General features: G+C 41.8%; 4 protein-coding genes across 5 annotated transcripts; 2 read left to right on the plus strand and 2 right to left on the minus strand.

Moving 5' to 3' along the window:
• Positions 1-1247: 1247 nt before the first annotated feature.
• LOC117568630 (E3 ubiquitin-protein ligase znrf2) lies at positions 1248-5613 on the minus strand. The gene is made up of 6 exons (XM_034249459.2): positions 3947-5613; positions 3763-3889; positions 3607-3702; positions 3432-3537; positions 3293-3365; positions 1248-2946 (listed from the first exon to the last, which is right to left on the minus strand). Exons 1-5 carry the CDS (start codon positions 4529-4531, stop codon positions 3308-3310), a joined length of 972 nt encoding a protein of 323 aa, XP_034105350.1. The 5' UTR covers positions 4532-5613; the 3' UTR covers positions 1248-2946; positions 3293-3307.
• Positions 5614-5978: 365 nt separating this feature from the next.
• On the plus strand, positions 5979-9631 carry LOC117568484 (TATA element modulatory factor). The gene is made up of 5 exons (XM_034249212.2): positions 5979-6780; positions 6844-8428; positions 8487-8793; positions 8858-9085; positions 9141-9631. The coding sequence occupies exons 1-5, from the start codon at positions 6126-6128 to the stop codon at positions 9357-9359; spliced, it is 2994 nt and encodes a 997-aa protein (XP_034105103.1). The 5' UTR covers positions 5979-6125; the 3' UTR covers positions 9360-9631.
• Positions 9632-10110: 479 nt separating this feature from the next.
• LOC117568564 (chitinase-3-like protein 2) lies at positions 10111-11963 on the minus strand. The gene is made up of 2 exons (XM_034249331.2): positions 10898-11963; positions 10111-10836 (listed from the first exon to the last, which is right to left on the minus strand). Exons 1-2 carry the CDS (start codon positions 11827-11829, stop codon positions 10416-10418), a joined length of 1353 nt encoding a protein of 450 aa, XP_034105222.1. The 5' UTR covers positions 11830-11963; the 3' UTR covers positions 10111-10415.
• A 283-nt stretch (positions 11964-12246) lies between these two features.
• On the plus strand, positions 12247-15125 carry LOC117577612 (ras-related protein Rab-40C). 2 transcript variants are annotated; one of them, XM_034262462.2, is made up of 5 exons: positions 12247-12439; positions 13130-13375; positions 13442-13665; positions 13744-13966; positions 14179-15125. In XM_034262462.2, the coding sequence occupies exons 2-5, from the start codon at positions 13243-13245 to the stop codon at positions 14394-14396; spliced, it is 798 nt and encodes a 265-aa protein (XP_034118353.1). In that variant the 5' UTR covers positions 12247-12439; positions 13130-13242; the 3' UTR covers positions 14397-15125. The 2 variants fall into 2 exon arrangements, with proteins under 2 accessions (XP_034118353.1, XP_034118354.1); XM_034262463.2 differs by having other exon boundaries at positions 13133-13375.
• The last annotated feature ends 1291 nt before the right edge of the window (positions 15126-16416 follow it).

Below are 16416 nucleotides of genomic sequence, written 5' to 3' on the forward strand. Positions count from 1 at the left end.
GAAGATGGGCAAAAAACCAAAATCATATCAGATTCTAAAATAATGTTAACATTAAATGGTAAACGTAAACTCAATGAATGAACATTTAAAATTCTAACTTGAGTTATTTATGGTGATGGTAAGTTCAGAAATATATATAAAAATATAAATATAAATATATATATTAATATAATTATATGTCGACCCGATTTTGATTCTTAATTACATTTTAAACTTGTCTCGTGATAATCTTAATGAAATTATTTATGAGAATAGTAGTATTGATTTCTGTAAGCTGCTCCTAAGTTTCCTGAAAATATCAACTCCATTTCCTGATTTCTATAAGCTCCCGAAGTTTCCTGATATCAACTCCATTTCCTGATTTCTATAAGCTCTAAAAGTTTCCTGATATCGTCTCATTTCTTTAAGCTCTAAAAGTTTCCTGAAAGTATCAACTCCATTTCCTGATTTCGATAAGCTCCCGAAGTTTCCTGATATCAACTCTATTTCCTGATTTCTATAAGCTCTAAAAGTTTCCTGATATCAACTCTATTTCCTGATTTCTATAAGCTCTAAAAGTTTTCTGATATCAACTCATTTCTTTAAGCTCTAAAAGTTTCCTGAAAGTATTAACTCCATTTCCTGATTTCGATAAGCTCCCGAAGTTTTCTGATATCAACTCCATTTCCTGATTTCGATAAGCTCCCGAAGTTTCCTGATATCAACTCTATTTCCTGATTTCTATAAGCTCTAAAAGTTTCCTGATATCAACTCATTTAAGCTCTAAAAGTTTCCTGAAAGTATTTACTCCATTTCCTGATTTCGATAAGCTCCCGAAGCTTCCAGAAAATAGCAACTGGATTTCCCCAGCAGAGTAAAAAGTCGAATGCGGCTTGAATGTATTTATATATAATCACTCGTTTATTTTCTAACGTTTTTTTTTATCTCAATTTGCTTTTTCCCCTCTGCTCAAAATGTCGCTTGTCATTTTACTTGGTAATCATTCGTTATCATTTATGTTTATCTCTTCTGTTTTTTTGTTTTTTTTTTTTCATTTTTTGTTGTTTTTGGTTTTGTTTTTTCGCTTGGATAGGGTGTAAAAAGTTTTGAAATGTTCTTAATAGGATCAAGACATACTTATTACCAGCTAATTAATGCTCATTTTGCATATTTTCTTCTTCATCAATTCGATTTTTTGTGGTGTTTTATTTTGTTTGTTTGTTGTTGTTGTTGTTTTGTTAGGTATTTGTTGCAAGTTAACATTAACGTTTGTTTTTTTTTTTGGGAGAGGTTTTCCGCGTTCGTCATTGTTTTCTGTGGAAGTATTATCAATGTATCTTACAAACAGTTAAGAATAGAAATGATAATTTTCGCTATGGATGTGTTTGAAGGGTGTCAAGGGAGGAGGAGAGAGGAGGGTGAAGGGAGATTGGAGATGGGGGAAATTCAGTTTCGTTTTCAGTTAACGTTAATGTCAGCTTTATGGAACGCTAACGCTATAGTTATAGTTATACAATTACATATTTATATATGTGTGTGTTTTATATATGTACAATATATTAAAGTATACATATATATTTATTATTATATTTATTTATATCATTTACATACAAAAAAAAAAAACACACGAGCTGATTTTGCGCCCAGAGCAGCTGCTGCTTAGGAAAAGTTAATAAAGTATTAACAAAATCATAATATGCAACTAAATTATAGTTATCATTAATAATAATTATTCTTTTTATGAATACAATTATAAAGTTCTTGTTGTTTATTTTGCGGCTTTCATTTATTTTTGGGGGATCCTTTGGCGTCTAGGACAGGAACTCCCCAAATTGTTTATTTTGAGCCAATTGAAAATTGAAAAATTACATTTAATGAATATTGCCTTAAGCATTCGTTTGACCAGAATTTTCACATGACAGAATTGAATATAGTTTTGTTTTTTTGTGGTATTCTTCTTTTCTTATTGTTGTTCTTGTCGAATTAACAAATACACAAACAGAATACATTTATAACAAATTAAAAGAGGGATTCTTTATATAAAAAAAAATAATAATAATAATCAAATATAACACTAGCAATAACTTATTGAAGACGCAAGGGTCAAGCGGATAAACACACAAACAAAAATAGCAAAAACAGAACAAAACAAAAAGGGAGGAAAAACAATTATTAAATTATACATACATAAGGTTTACAAATTTGTTATTTAAGTTTACGCGCTCCACCTCTTGCCATTGTTGTTGTTGTTTTTTTTTGTGGTATTTGTTTTTGGTTGCTTTGCTTTTTGTTGTTGTTATAGTTTTCGTCTCTAATTAAGCATAAATTATTTATAGTGTATATATGTGTGTCGGTGTGTGTGTGTATGTGTTTCCTTTGTAATTTGTTTTATATAGTTGCGGTTGTTGTTGTTGTTTTGTGTTTATCCTATTTTAGTTTTCGTTTAAAATAATAAATACATACATACATATACATTACATTACAATTACATCATTACATCATATCCATAGTACAAAATATAAAATTTAACATCACATTGGTTGACATTCTTTTGTTGGTTGGTTGGTTGCTTCGCTTTACAATCATTTATTCATCTATTCATTCCTCCATCATCCTCATCCTCAACATCTTTCTTTCCTTGTCATCATTTAACTTTTAACTTTTCTCATCTTTTTTTTTTGTGGGTTGGTTGGTTTCGTTTCTCTTTTTTGTTTGTTTGTTTGTTTTAATTTAATTAATTTGTTTCAATTGATTTGTGTGTGTTTTCTTTGTTTTGGGATAGCATCAACAGTCGGTAGGTCAAAACGATCGATTCCTCGATCCAAAACTCGGGTTGTCGCAGCCTCTCTTCTCTACTTCTCTCTCTCTCTGTCTCTCGAAATCCAGCTCTCCTCTCTCTCTTTCATACCCGTTTCCTTCTGTTTCTCATTTCTCATAGAAATGTTATTGGCCTCTCCTTGCGCTAGCCTGCAATTGTATAAAAACGTTCATTTTAATCAATTGTCTCAGATTCATTCACAACCACAGCTGTCTATAGTTAGATCAGTTCATGTACACACACACACATATATATGTCTATATAGTCCAGCTGTGATTATGGTTTAACTGAACGCGCATCTACGCACAGTCCACTTGAGCTTTAAACGAGACTTAACGAGCACACGCTCAATACAAATGCAATATGCACAAGTGTGTCAAATGGCACCAAATACTATATACATATATATAGATAGATAGATTTACATATATACTGCTTAATTATTATGCATTTAGTTTTTATCATTCGAACCATTTCCATTCGCATTTCTATTACCTAATAAGATTGTTACTAATCTCCTGGATGCTCGGGACATGAGCGATTCACCTCAAACCAACGATCGATGCAGCTAGAATAACAATTATATTGATTATAGTAGTGCATACATTTATGGTAGATGATATGCGTAGCTCACCTTTTGTGGTAGATGCAGAGACATGGCAATCGAGCAATTGTATCACCTGGACTCAAGTCTTCAAGACAAATGACGCATTCGCCCTTGGCGTCCATCAAAGTGTCCTCTGTGAGATAGATAATTCAATTAAATTCATTATAAACGATGTGTAAACAATATGAAATGTTATCGCTACCGTTATAGGAGAGTCGTGGTTTCGTTAGGCACATAACTAAATGGCATTCAATATCGTCTGGCAAAACGAACTTATTACACACGGGACACTTGATGCCTGCGTTGAACAGAAATATTTGTATTCAAATTGAATCGAATATTGAAAGTTGTTTATTACCATTAAAGGACCAAATGTGCGATGGAAGCGATGTCGCTGTGTAAACACGTCCAATGCCATTCGCCGATGTTGTGGACGAGGCGAGCGTGATGCTCTCAATGATGTTGGCGCCCGTCATAGACATGTCCTAAAAGCAACAGAGGTTGTGATGGATGTGGATCAGATGCGAATATGGAACACTTACGCGTATGGAGTGATTGAGTGCCTGACGCTGCATCAGACTTTGTGTGGTCGCCAGCGATCGGTTGTTGTTGCCAGCCGCCGGGAAACTGGAATTGGAATTCGCTGACACCGAAACTGAGACGGCGGGATGTGTGTGCGGATACGTTGTTGATCCCTGTTGCTGTTGCTGCTGCAGCAATTGTTGTTGCTGCTGCTGCTGCTGTTGATGCTGCTGCTGCTGCTGTTGGATGTCTGGCACTGAGCTGAGACTGCGAGCACGTTGCCTGTCTATGGACGTGGAGTTCTGCTGATTGTTGTGCTGCTGCTGTTGTTGCTGCAGCTGCAACTGCTGCTGCTGCTGCTGTTGCTGATGGTGATACACTTGGAGGCCGGGCAATGTGCGCAGCAGATTAAAGCCTTGACCGGCATCGCCGACACCGCGGTTGCCAACCGCAGCTCCTCCACCTGTTGTCGCCGATGTGTCCGCTGTTGCAGCAGCCAGCGATGCTGCTGTCGTGTGTGTGGCACCCGTTGAGCTGCTGGAGAATGTTCGGGAGCGTGGGCTCTGCTGGCCGCTGGTCGCAGGTGTGCTTGCCTTTTGACCCATAGAGTTTGAATCTCTTTCTCACACGGCCTCTGCCCCTCTCCTCTCTGGCCCTTGCGGTTCACTGATCTTTGATTAATTAATGATTGCACTTTGTTCTTCTTCTTCTTCTTATTGTCTGTTGTCTTCAGTTGCTGCTACTGTTGCTGTTGTTGCGTTGCCACCACTCTTCGGTTATTTGTTCAATCACGTCGCGGACTTCTGTCTGTTTGTTTGTCTCTGTTTCGTCTCCTTTTGCTTGCTTGGTTTGTTGTCTGTCTCTCACTTCGTTTTGTAGCCAAATACGTATATTTGCTTTATGCTTTCTTATTACGCCTTGTTCTTGTTCTTCTTCTTGTTGTTGTTCTTTGTTCGCTCGTGCGTGCGTGTGTGTGTGTGTGCGAGTGTTGTGTATGTGTATGTGCGTTCACATTTAAGGAAACAAAACAAATGACAGGCAAGCAGCAAGCAGCAGACAACAATAGCAAACAAAGTTGGTGTTACGAATTGGGGGAGGTGCAAAAGGAAGTGGAAATGGAAGTGGTGGAGGAGGCGGAGGCGGTGGCGGGGGAGGGTCGACGGGTCAGCAGCAGTAGCGGCGACGGGCGGCGTTGATAAATGCGGTGTATAGATAAGTTTGAGAGTGTTTGTGTGCCTTGCGCCTTTGCCTCTGTGCTGCTGATGACGATGACGACGACGATGGTGATGATGATGATAGTGATGTTTTTGTTGCTGCTGCTGATGATGATGATGATTGTTCTATGTGTGAATGTGCGAACACGCGTATGTATGTGTGTGTGTGTGTAAGCGGGTGCCAAAAGTGCGCGGAGCGTTTGGGGGACAGAGAGAGAGAGAGAAAGAGAGGGCGTTAATCGGACGGTCGGTCGGTCGTCGGTGTCGGGTTGTTGTTGGTGTTGGTTTCGTCGTCGTTGCCGTTGTCGGTGCGTAGTTTATTATTATACCGAAAGCCAAAATAGTTGTGGACTATAACTATGCTTAATCCGCTTGATTACCACTCGCAATTTAAATGAATGTTTCCGTTTTGCTCTATTTTATTTTTAACATCTCCTCCGTTTTCGTTTTATGTGTACTCTTTGCTTTGCTTTTTTGACCACCACAATTTATTGGCCGACCACCACAAAATCACAAGTTTATCGCAATTGTGTTGTGGGTGTTGCAAAATGCCAAAATGCTGATACATCGATACACTGTCTGCAAAGTCGATTGGTGTGCAAAGTCGACTCGATAACCCATGACGTGCATATCAAGCTCAATAGTTTGAGCATGGATGGTAATAGTTGTTGACAAAACAAAGAACAAGTCCAAAATTCACCTGTCGCTCTCGCAAGTTAAATTTATTATTATAAACAAAAAATTTACAGTGCAGTGCAACGTGTTTGCTTTAAAAAAAGCTGCGTAAACAATAAGAGTGCCGAGTGGCAGCTGGTGAACATCGATATCCAGATATCGAAGAAGATATCGATACGATATGCGTAGATGCTGCCAACAAGCTACAAAATAATAAAAAGAAAAAGAGATTACTCTTTAATTATGTGTTTGTGTTTGTAAAAGAACAGCGCATTTATTTGCAAGACAAGCAAGGAAGCAAGCAAGCGGCATGAGTTGGTTTGAAAAAGCTCGCACCGTTTTAATTGAGGCGCTCGATATTCAGGATGATGACAGCAAGGCAACAGCAACAACACCAACAGCGGATAGCAACGTTGCTAGCGGTGCAGGGGGAAGCGGTGGCTCCTCTGGCAGCGGGAGCAACAACAACAGTGCAGCGTCAACCACAGCTGCAGCATCAACAGCAGCAGCAACGGCGACCGCAGCATCGTCATCGATGGCTACGTCAGCCATCGAGGGAGCAACGTTCTATGATAATCCGCATGCCAACGAGATGGTAACAATTCCGCCCAGAGCGAGTGCCAGCGATGCCACCACAGACACTTTGTATGCCAATAAAAAACGCCAGTCTGCCACATCAGATTCTGTTGATCTGTTGTCATCGCCATCGCCCACCACGCCCTCGTCGCAAAGTGTTGGTGGCTGTATGCGAAACTCGGAATCATCACTGGAGCTGATCACAGCGCCGAGTACAGCCAGCGAAATGGAGCTGCAAATGTCACCGGACACGGAGCCCTCGCTGCCTGACAGCATTGTGATCATAGCCAGCAATGAGACGTCGTCCGACAATGCGGAAGAGGATGATGAAGATGATGATGGACAGGCTATTAACTTGGAACAGGACGATCATTCGTTACATCTAAATGGCAAGTGACCATGGCTTTTTGTTTTTTACAACAAGGCAGTCATAATTCCTTCTCTCTTTGCAGATTCTACAAAGACCATGAAAGCGCTGGTCTTTAGCGATACGCAGACGGCTGCCAACGTGTCGGGATCAGGTGCTGGCGCCGATTCGGACTCCACGCAAAGCTTCGAGGACATACAGCTGCAGCTGAGCCATAAGAGTCCGCAGCCAGCGGCAAGCATCAGCAGCAAAGCGACAGAAATGGTGGATCAAAGCTATTCGTCGACGTCATCAGATATTGAGATCATCTCGAATCCCAACGGCGGCGATTCAAGCACGAACAGCACCACAACACGCACCAGTCCGCAAAAGTTCAAGGAGCTGTGCGGCGCGATGAAGCAACCGCAGGCGCTTCATGCGTTGCACGCTCATCCAGGTGTCAAAGGCAAGGGGCATCATCGCGAACCGTCGGAGATCTCGCTGCTGTCCGAGTCGGATTCGCAGTCGGAGCTGGACAAGCTGGTGCATCGCATTAGCGAACTCAATCAGGTGATTGAGGCACGCGAACAGCGACTACTTCAATCGGAGCGACAAAATGCCGAGCTGCTCGAGCGCAATCAGCAGCTTTGCGCCCACGTGGAGGCGGCGAAGCACAGCGCCGAGAGCACGGAAGCCAATGAGGCGGTGCAACGGCTGTCGGCGCTGGAGAAGAAGTTCCAGGGTAGCATAAGGGAACGCGATGCATTGCGCATACAGATCAAGAGCCTGAAGGACGAGCTGCTCAACAAGATACCCAGAGATGAGCTGACCGAGTGCAATGAGATGATTGCGGGCCTGCAGTCAGAGGGCGAGAAGCTGTCCAAGGAGATATTGCAGCAGTCGAACATCATCAAGAAGCTGCGTGCCAAAGAGAAGACATCGGACACGCTGCTCAAGAAGAACGGCGAACAGATCTCGTTGCTGTCGAGCGAATCGGAGCGTTTGAAGAAATCGCTGGCCGCCAAAGAGGAGATGGAACGCAGCCAAATCGAGGCTGTCAATCGGATGACAAACGAGAAGCGACGCGTCGACGAAGAAAATGCCGAGTGTCGCAGTCGCAACGAGGATTTGCAATCGAAGCTGGCCGCGCTGCAGGCAAGCTTCGATGGCGTCAAGGGCGATTTGCAGCAGCGTCAGCGACACGAACAGCATCAGATACAGGCCGAGAATCAGGAGTATGTGCAGCAGTTGAGCGACATGCGCGAGAAGTTGCGTTTGACCGAGCACAACATGGCCAAGCGGGAGCAGCAGCTGCGCGAGGAGAATCGTGAGCTGTTGCGTCGCTTGGAGGCCGCCGAGTCGCGTGCCGAGTCGAGCACCCAAGAGCTGAGTGTGTCCACAACGCCGTTAATACGGCAGATTGAATCGCTGCAAAAGACGCTAAATCAACGCAACGCCAGTTGGAGCAAAGATGAGCAGCAGCTGCTGCAGAAGCTGGAGGATTCGCAGGCACAGTTGCGTTCCTTGCAGCAGCTGGAATCTGTGCAGCACGAGAAGCAGGAGCTGTTGCGCACACGTTGCGCCCTGCTCGAGGAGAAGCTGGCCAATGCGCTGATGCAATCGGAGAGCGCCAAGATAACGCTGCGTCAGCAGGAACTCGACGCCAGTCTCAAGGAGAGCGACTACCAGAGGTGAGAGAGCGTAGAGAAAATAAATGTTATTCCGATTCGTAATTGTTCCACTTTGCAGTCAAGTGGCCGCATTGCAGGAGCAGCTGCAACAGCGCCAACAGAAGCTCGACACACTGTTGGAGCAGTGCCAGCAGCTGGAGTCGGAATCGGAGCTGCAGCGCAAACAGCAGCTGCAGCATCAGCAGCGTGCCTTCCAGCCCAACAGCGAGCTGACCGTGGAGGCGGTTAAAGCCAGCAGCGAGCTGGCCGAGAGTCGCTGCCTCAAGCAGCAGCAACAGCAGCTGCATGCTTCACCTCCACTCAGCCTGGTCGATGACAGCGGCTCCACAGAGGAGGCGCTGGGCGGCATTATCGATTGGCAGGGCGTAAGCCAAACAGTTGCATTTATATACGAACCATGTTGTTAACTTTGTGCTGTCTTATTTTTAGGATGACCTGGAGTGCGCCTCGAATAGTGGACGGCAGCCGTCGGGAATGATACAGGGTGTGCATCTGAGCTTCTTGGCCGGCAATACCACAACGCTGGAGCATCTGCAGGCGCTGCTGAAGCAACGCGATGGCGAGCTCACGCATCTGCAGTGGGAATTGTCGCGTCTGCAGGCGGAGCGCGGTGTGCTCGATGGCGAGATCTCTAACCTAACCATCGAATTGGAAACGGTTCGTCTATCAACTATATTATGATGCAAGTTTAATCCCAAACTCTTCGTTGCAGCTGAAGGAACGCGTCGTCAGTTATGAGGCCATGGAGAAGGGCTACGAGGATCTGCAGCATCGCTACGATGCCTTGCTGCAAATGTATGGCGAGAAGGTGGAACGTACCGAGGAATTGGAGTTGGATCTGGTCGAGCTGAAGCAGGCGTATAAGCTTCAAATCGATGAGCTACTCGCGGCGCCGCCACCAAATCTACAGCGGACTCCCAAGCACCTCTGATTGCCATCGTTGCCATGTCGGAGACGCAACTAACAAGCATTGATTTGTATTTGTTTCTGGCTAAACAGTTGTCTGTGTCTTCTCTCTTCATTCCTTTGCTTAATCAGATCACACACAAACACACATTTTCCAGTAAAATTTCCCTGCCTCTCTGTACGTCCTCGCTCCCCTATGAATTATCCATGTTTAATCGTCATACACAAAACATCCAAGTAACTATTATTTGCGTGTTGAAATTTCTAGTTATATTATGCATATATTGATCGATTGTGATAATTTTATTTATACTTATAAATTAAAAAAAAAACAAAAAAAAAAACGATATATAAAAATGAAAACAAAAAACAACTATAGAAAAATCGCGAATTGATATTGTAAAAACAGAAATGAAATGAAAATTGTTTGCGGTACAAGGTCAACGTAATATCGATATAGTCAAAATAGTATATAACTCACAATGTCGGATATTAAAATTAGTGACGATAAAAAAGTTGTTAAAATGTGCTATCAGATATGATCGAAAGTCTTGCTTGATCTTTGCTAATTAAGAGAAGAAGAGAAGCCTATATCGCTGGAATTGGAAATATAAGTGGACCTCTGAAAGAAAATATTTTGTTAACATACATAAATAATTCAAGTGAAAAACACATCAATTATAAATAATTTATTTTAAACGAAAAAATATATACCAAATAAAACTAAACGCATTAAAAATGAATATAAAAATATAAAAGAAATTACAAATACAATATGAACATTAATTCGATCTGCGATATTGTTCTGCATAGCAGCGCCCTCTTGCGGCGGCAATTGATACCTGATTTGCTGAACTGCTCTAACTCACGCACTCAAGATCGTCCGATCAGCTGAATTAGTGTGTTCGCTTGAGAATCGATCGTAAAATAAAAGCAAAAAGTGGGAAAAATCCCACTGTGTAAGTCTTACATTTCTTTAATACAGCCCATTTCATTTGGTCTAACATTATGCTACTAAACACGCTTACTAAATAGGGTAAATTTGTGTAGGTAAAATACTTTCATTTGGAGGTAATTACTGTTATGGCACCCATTCCAATTCCCAAGATGCTTCCCGCTTCTGTTGCTCCAGCTTCTCGGCCATGAGAATTTCTTTGGCTGCTTCGATCAGAGGAAAGACAGGTTTGCCACTGCTCTTTGGGTTGTAGCCACAGGTGTTGCTCAGATCGTCCGAGTTGAGCGAGAAGATCATCAGACCGCCCACCTTAAGTGATTTGATAAAGTTGACTTTGCACACGAAGCTCGACTTGCTCTCATACGAGATCCATTCACCCAATGAGCTCAAATAAGGCGAGCAGGTGTCGTTGTCGAAGGTGTAGATGGGCTTCAAGTAGCCATCGGCACAGGCGCAAGTCTCCGAAAGCGTGGTGAAGCCCAGCTGACCACATTTGCCATAACCCGATGCTGGAGCACCGATGCGAGTGTTGAACGGATTCACCAAACTGCGGAGAACACGAAGAGAGACGATGAAGTAGTTGCTGGATAAAAGATTTCAATGCTTACGTGAAGGAGTGTCCGTAGGTGGGCAGCCCAATGACTAGACGATGCGGTTCGAGACCATTTTTGAGCCACCAATGCGCCGTGTAGTTGATGTTGAAGGTGCCCATGATGGACTTCTCCTGGGGGCGTGCAGCGAGTGGTGCATTCAGTCCAGTGAATGGCATATCCTCGCGATAGAAATGAAAATCGTATGTCATCAGGTTTACATAGTCCACATAGAGATTAATCTCCCGGATGTCGTAGGCATAGAAGGCGATCCCCTCAGGCGCAGCCACCGCCAAGCTCAGCAGATTATCATCGCGCTTCTCTCGTGTCCACTCCATGCGTATCTCGTGTAGCAGCTGGCTGAAGTGCATGCGTTCATTGGCATAGGCACTGGGGAATTCCCAGTCCAGATCGATGCCATCGAGGCTGCGATACTTTTGCATGATCGCCTTGAGGGAGCGTAGAAATTGCTTGCGTTGTGCATGGTTGCCCACCATCACGGCAAACTGATGTCCGCTATCAGCACCACCAATCCACAGCAGCAGCTTCACATGCGGATTAGCAGCCTTATAGAGATGCGTCTCATTTTGAAGCACTTGCTCCAAGCGTGGCGACAAAGTCACTGTGCAATTGTTGAGCTCGGCAGCGCCAATGTTGATGTGCGTGCAGAGATCGCCGGGCACATCGAGCAGATTTAGCTGGATGCGATCAGAAGCGGAGTAATAACAAACCAGGCGTTGTTCTTGCTGTTGCTGTTCGCTTTGTTGATGCTGGCGTCGCTGCTGATTAATCGTGAGTAAACAAAGAGGAAACATGATAAAGCAAATGAGCAACACACAGGCGATTATAAATCTGCAACGCTGCTTTCGGTGATCCAGTTGTCTACTGCTGTTGCAGTTGATATTTTCGTTTTGCAGTAACTCATCCTGCAGTTGAAAGTAGTTAAACATTGTTATTTATTTTTGTTTGTTATTGTCGTTTGATAACAATAACGACGCAGTTCGCGTGACCAGAAGTCGAATTTCAAAATATACCATCTAACTGGTGTTGGACAATAACCGCGGACTCATCGATATCTTTTGTTACTCTATCCATCGATAGCAAAAAGTAATCTCCACTTTCTGCTGTATTTTTTTTTTTTTTTTTTGGTATATTTGCTGACACTTGAAAATCATTCTTCTCGTATTGAAAAATGCAAAATTGTATAAACAACTTTTGTAATTGCTTAAAATAATATGGTAGATGGACACTTTCCTTTTCAGTTAAACAATATACTGGGAGAAAAAATTCATCGATTGGCATCCATATCGAATTGCGAAAAAATATTGTCCAAAATAATCGATGCATTAGTATGTGGCGTGTCATCGATGTTTTTACCACCTCTATCGCATGTGCATATGCGTATTTGGTAAAATAAATTGTGTGTCGTTTTTTTTGCTGTGAAATTTCGACGTAATTTTTTCGCGAATTTGCAAATATTAAAATGCAACTGTTGCGCCTTAACAATAAGTTGCTCGCTGCCGTCGTCTAATACGCATCAAAGGGAATATTTTGCCGTGTGTGAGTGTCAGGCGTCACTGTTTTTGTATAAAATTGCTCATTGTTTGTGTGCGTGTGTTTGCGAGAGTATGCGTATGTGTTTGTGTGTGTGAATCTGTTGTGTTGCCCTCGTTGTTGTTGTTCTTGTCGCCTCATATGCCGTGCAAAACAAAACACACCCAAATGACTGATCAGCCATGTACATATATGTGAATATATAGGAAGGTGCTTGCAACTATTGCAGCAATACTATTCATTGATGAACCGGCGAAATGTAGAAATTGTCAGTTTGATAATCTTGTCTTCGTTTTCCCGTTTCCCCAACTATTTCATTTTTGGCATATTCACACGCCCATTTTTGCATAGCAAGTGTGTGTACGAGAGTGTGTGTATGTGTGTGTGTGCTGTTGTATGAGTCACTAGATAAATATTATTCTGCCCACATTACAAAAATTGCCGGTTCGACTTTGGCACCTTGCAGTTTATTTAGTTTTGCGCTTATCTGCCCCTCCCCTCCCCCCTTGCCAATCCCTTCCACTCCTTCCCACTCTCACTCACTGTCTGTTGTTGTCTCTGTCTACACATACATTTATATACCGGTTAGAGAACTTGAGCTCGCATTCTTGGGCCTCGTTCAAAATTGTAACTAACCTGCTTTTGATTTTTCTCGGTTATTAATGTTGTCTTTGTTTTTTTGGGTTGTCATTGCAGCAGGTTGACGACTACGACGACGCCGACAACGACGACAACGACAACAACGACGACGACGACGAGGAGGCGAAGGTGGACGGGGAGGAGAAGGAGGAGGAGATAGGGAAAGCCACATGAGAACGATGACAAAAGACTACGACTACTTGCTGAAAGTTCTGCTCGTTGGGGACAGCGATGTGGGCAAGCATGAGATACTCTCCAATTTGGAGGATCCATCCACCGAGAGTCCCTTCTGCAATGGCAATGGTAAGTCGCATATTACTCAGACATAATTATATATATTATAAATATATATTTCATTAATCACAACAGACTGCACATCGCACATACTGCAAACGGTAGCGTATAAAACAACAACGATACTGCTCGAGGGTAAACGGGTCAAGCTACAGATATGGGATACATCCGGCCAGGGGCGTTTCTGCACCATAATACGCTCGTATTCTCGCGGTGCACAGGGCATCATTCTGGTGTACGACATCACAAACAAATGGAGCTTCGATGGCATCGATCGCTGGCTGAAAGAGGTCGAGGAGGTGAGTCTGAGAGTGAATTATAAAATTATTTTTATATACGTTTCTTAATTGTTTCCCACACACCAATTATTTATGCAGCATGCACCTGGCATACCGAAGGTGCTGGTGGGGAATCGTCTACACTTGGCGTACAAGCGTCAGGTGGCTGCCAAACAGGCGGAAACGTATGCCTCACGCAACAACATGTCCTGCTTCGAGATATCGCCACTCTGCGACTTCAACATACGCGAATCCTTTTGCGAATTGGCACGCATGGCGCTGCATCGCAATGGTATGGAGCACATCTGGCGCAGCAACAAGGGTAAACCAATATTTGACTTGTCGAAGTGCTTATAGCTGAGCTAGACTTTAGGGAAGCTATGTCAAGCCTCACAATACTGCTGGGATTACCTTAAAGCATCAATTTATTTGCACTCCAATAATGAAACATTCACTTCAATGATTCATTTGATTTAAGCATGATGAGATTAATTGTAATAATACTAATGTATTTTCGCATTTTGTGTTTTACAGTGCTGTCGCTGCAGGAGCTCTGCTGTCGAACGATTGTGCGCCGGACAAGCGTTTATGCCATTGATTCGTTGCACCTGCCGCCCTCTGTGAAATCGACCCTCAAGTCATATGCGCTGACAACGTCACAGTGCTACAACTCTTTAACGCAAAACTCAAAGAGTCGGAATCGCTGCAAGACGCCCACAAGCAACAGTCGCAATAGTTGTGCGATCGCGTGATTGCCGGCTTGTAGGCGGTCAATCGAGGACAACGTTTCTTGTGGAACCAGCCTACGCCTAAATCTAATACCTACTTTACTTATTTAATCTTAAGCCAACACACACACACACCCACACACTCACCACTCAAACACACATCAAAACTAGAGCGCGAGTATTTCCAAAAACAAAACAAAACAAAACAAAGAAATTCGAAATTTTGTCATCAGCATTACAATATTTATTAACTTGAATGGTTATATTTTTTTACATCCTAAAAGCAAAGAGATAAGAGAAGAAACTAAAGTGTAATTGCTAAACACACATCTACGATACATATACGCTATACATAAAAACATAAACATAATATATATATATTTTTTTTTAACATTTAACATGATCACTACATTTACAATCGCATTACTATAATGTTGTTAATATTATTATATTATTATTATATTTGTATAACTCTAATATTTAATACGCTGATATACTTATACGAGGTATTCTTATTTTTTATTATTATTTTATTATTTTTTTTTTTTATTATACATTGTCATCTCTTTATTTTGTTTATTCCTTCTCTCTTTTTATTTCTATGAATTTGTTTGTTAACAATCAAGGAATATTCATAAAACAAAAAATGTAATTAAATGCGAACGATTTGATAAGTTGATACTAATAATAATAATTATAATACCGATACTGATACTGATACTGGATACTGATCGTGATGATGATGATGATGATGATAAAACATGGAAAACAACTAAAACTAAACTGTATACATGCTGTCTTTGTCTTTGTCTTGCCATCCAACTGTCTCGTTCTATTTCAGTACCTAAAAAAGTGAAAGCTATATGTAGAAATAGAGGGATTATATACATGGAATAATGGAACCCGTGTTATATGACCAGCCAAACGAGAGTTGCTATTAATCAAAAAAACCCATTTCAACATAGTTTGACTTTGTGAAATCAACCGAAAGTGGACAGATTCCGGATGCAGATTTCTAAGCGAAAGAGATTCATTTGAGGTAAGCGTTGAATATTAATAAAATACTCTTTGTATATTTCAGATCAAAGTGGCAGAGGAAGCGATTATGGTTCTGCCCGTTTCCTAGTTCTTTGCTCATCTTCGGGTTAACTGATGGCTGATTAACTCTTAAGGTAAATAAATTTATAAATTCCTTATTGATTGCATTTTATAATGTCATTCCTTCTATGTTGCAGGCTATTTCCTTTGTTATCTGCTGATTGTCGTCTATTATCCTGCTCCCCAAAATCTAGCATATGGTAAGCTTATTAATTATTAATTAAAATAATTTCAATCTTTGACAAACTTTTATTTTTGCTATTGTCTTCCCTTAATAGATGCTGCGCTTCCATGACTATTAAAGGCTTTTTCTTCTCTAAATCCAGATGACATTTGAACATCCTGCGTCCTCCGTCCTGCGAACATCCGAAAAACTATTCAAAGCTCATTCTTCTCTGTACTCTGATGGCATTAAAAGTCCCTGCGTCCTTGGCACATCCGAAGAAATAGAATATTATGTAGTTTACATTCTATATGCATATTAAAACTAAAGCTACAGACGAATGAATTGTCATAGCTTCTTACAATACTACTAATCATATCCTAGATATATGAGTTTACTTGAATAAATACGTTACAATATACAAAACTCTTCTCTTTTTATTGGGCGCTACTAAGTAAGCAAGCGATTTTCTGTATTTTTGCTTGCTGCTGACTTATGTTCGCCTAGTATTTCACCTGCTGACTTGACACTTTTTGAGCCATTCACGGCTGCTTTAAGCGGCATTTCAAAACCTCCAAGAATGGTCGAAAAGTGCCGCGTCAGCAGATGAAATACCAGGCGAACAGAAACCAGCAGCAAGCAGAAATCCAGCATGTAAAGTCATGAAGATTTAAATAAAAGAATTAAAGGTGATTTTAACAGAGCCCCAAAGTATGCTACATAAAATTTAACATTCTGTTGGCCAATTTAAAATTTAGCTTAATGTTACTTTCTGCATTTCTG

The sequence above is a fragment of the Drosophila albomicans genome, chromosome X (genome assembly GCF_009650485.2).
Source record: "Drosophila albomicans strain 15112-1751.03 chromosome X, ASM965048v2, whole genome shotgun sequence".
Lineage (NCBI taxonomy): Eukaryota > Metazoa > Arthropoda > Insecta > Diptera > Drosophilidae > Drosophila > Drosophila albomicans.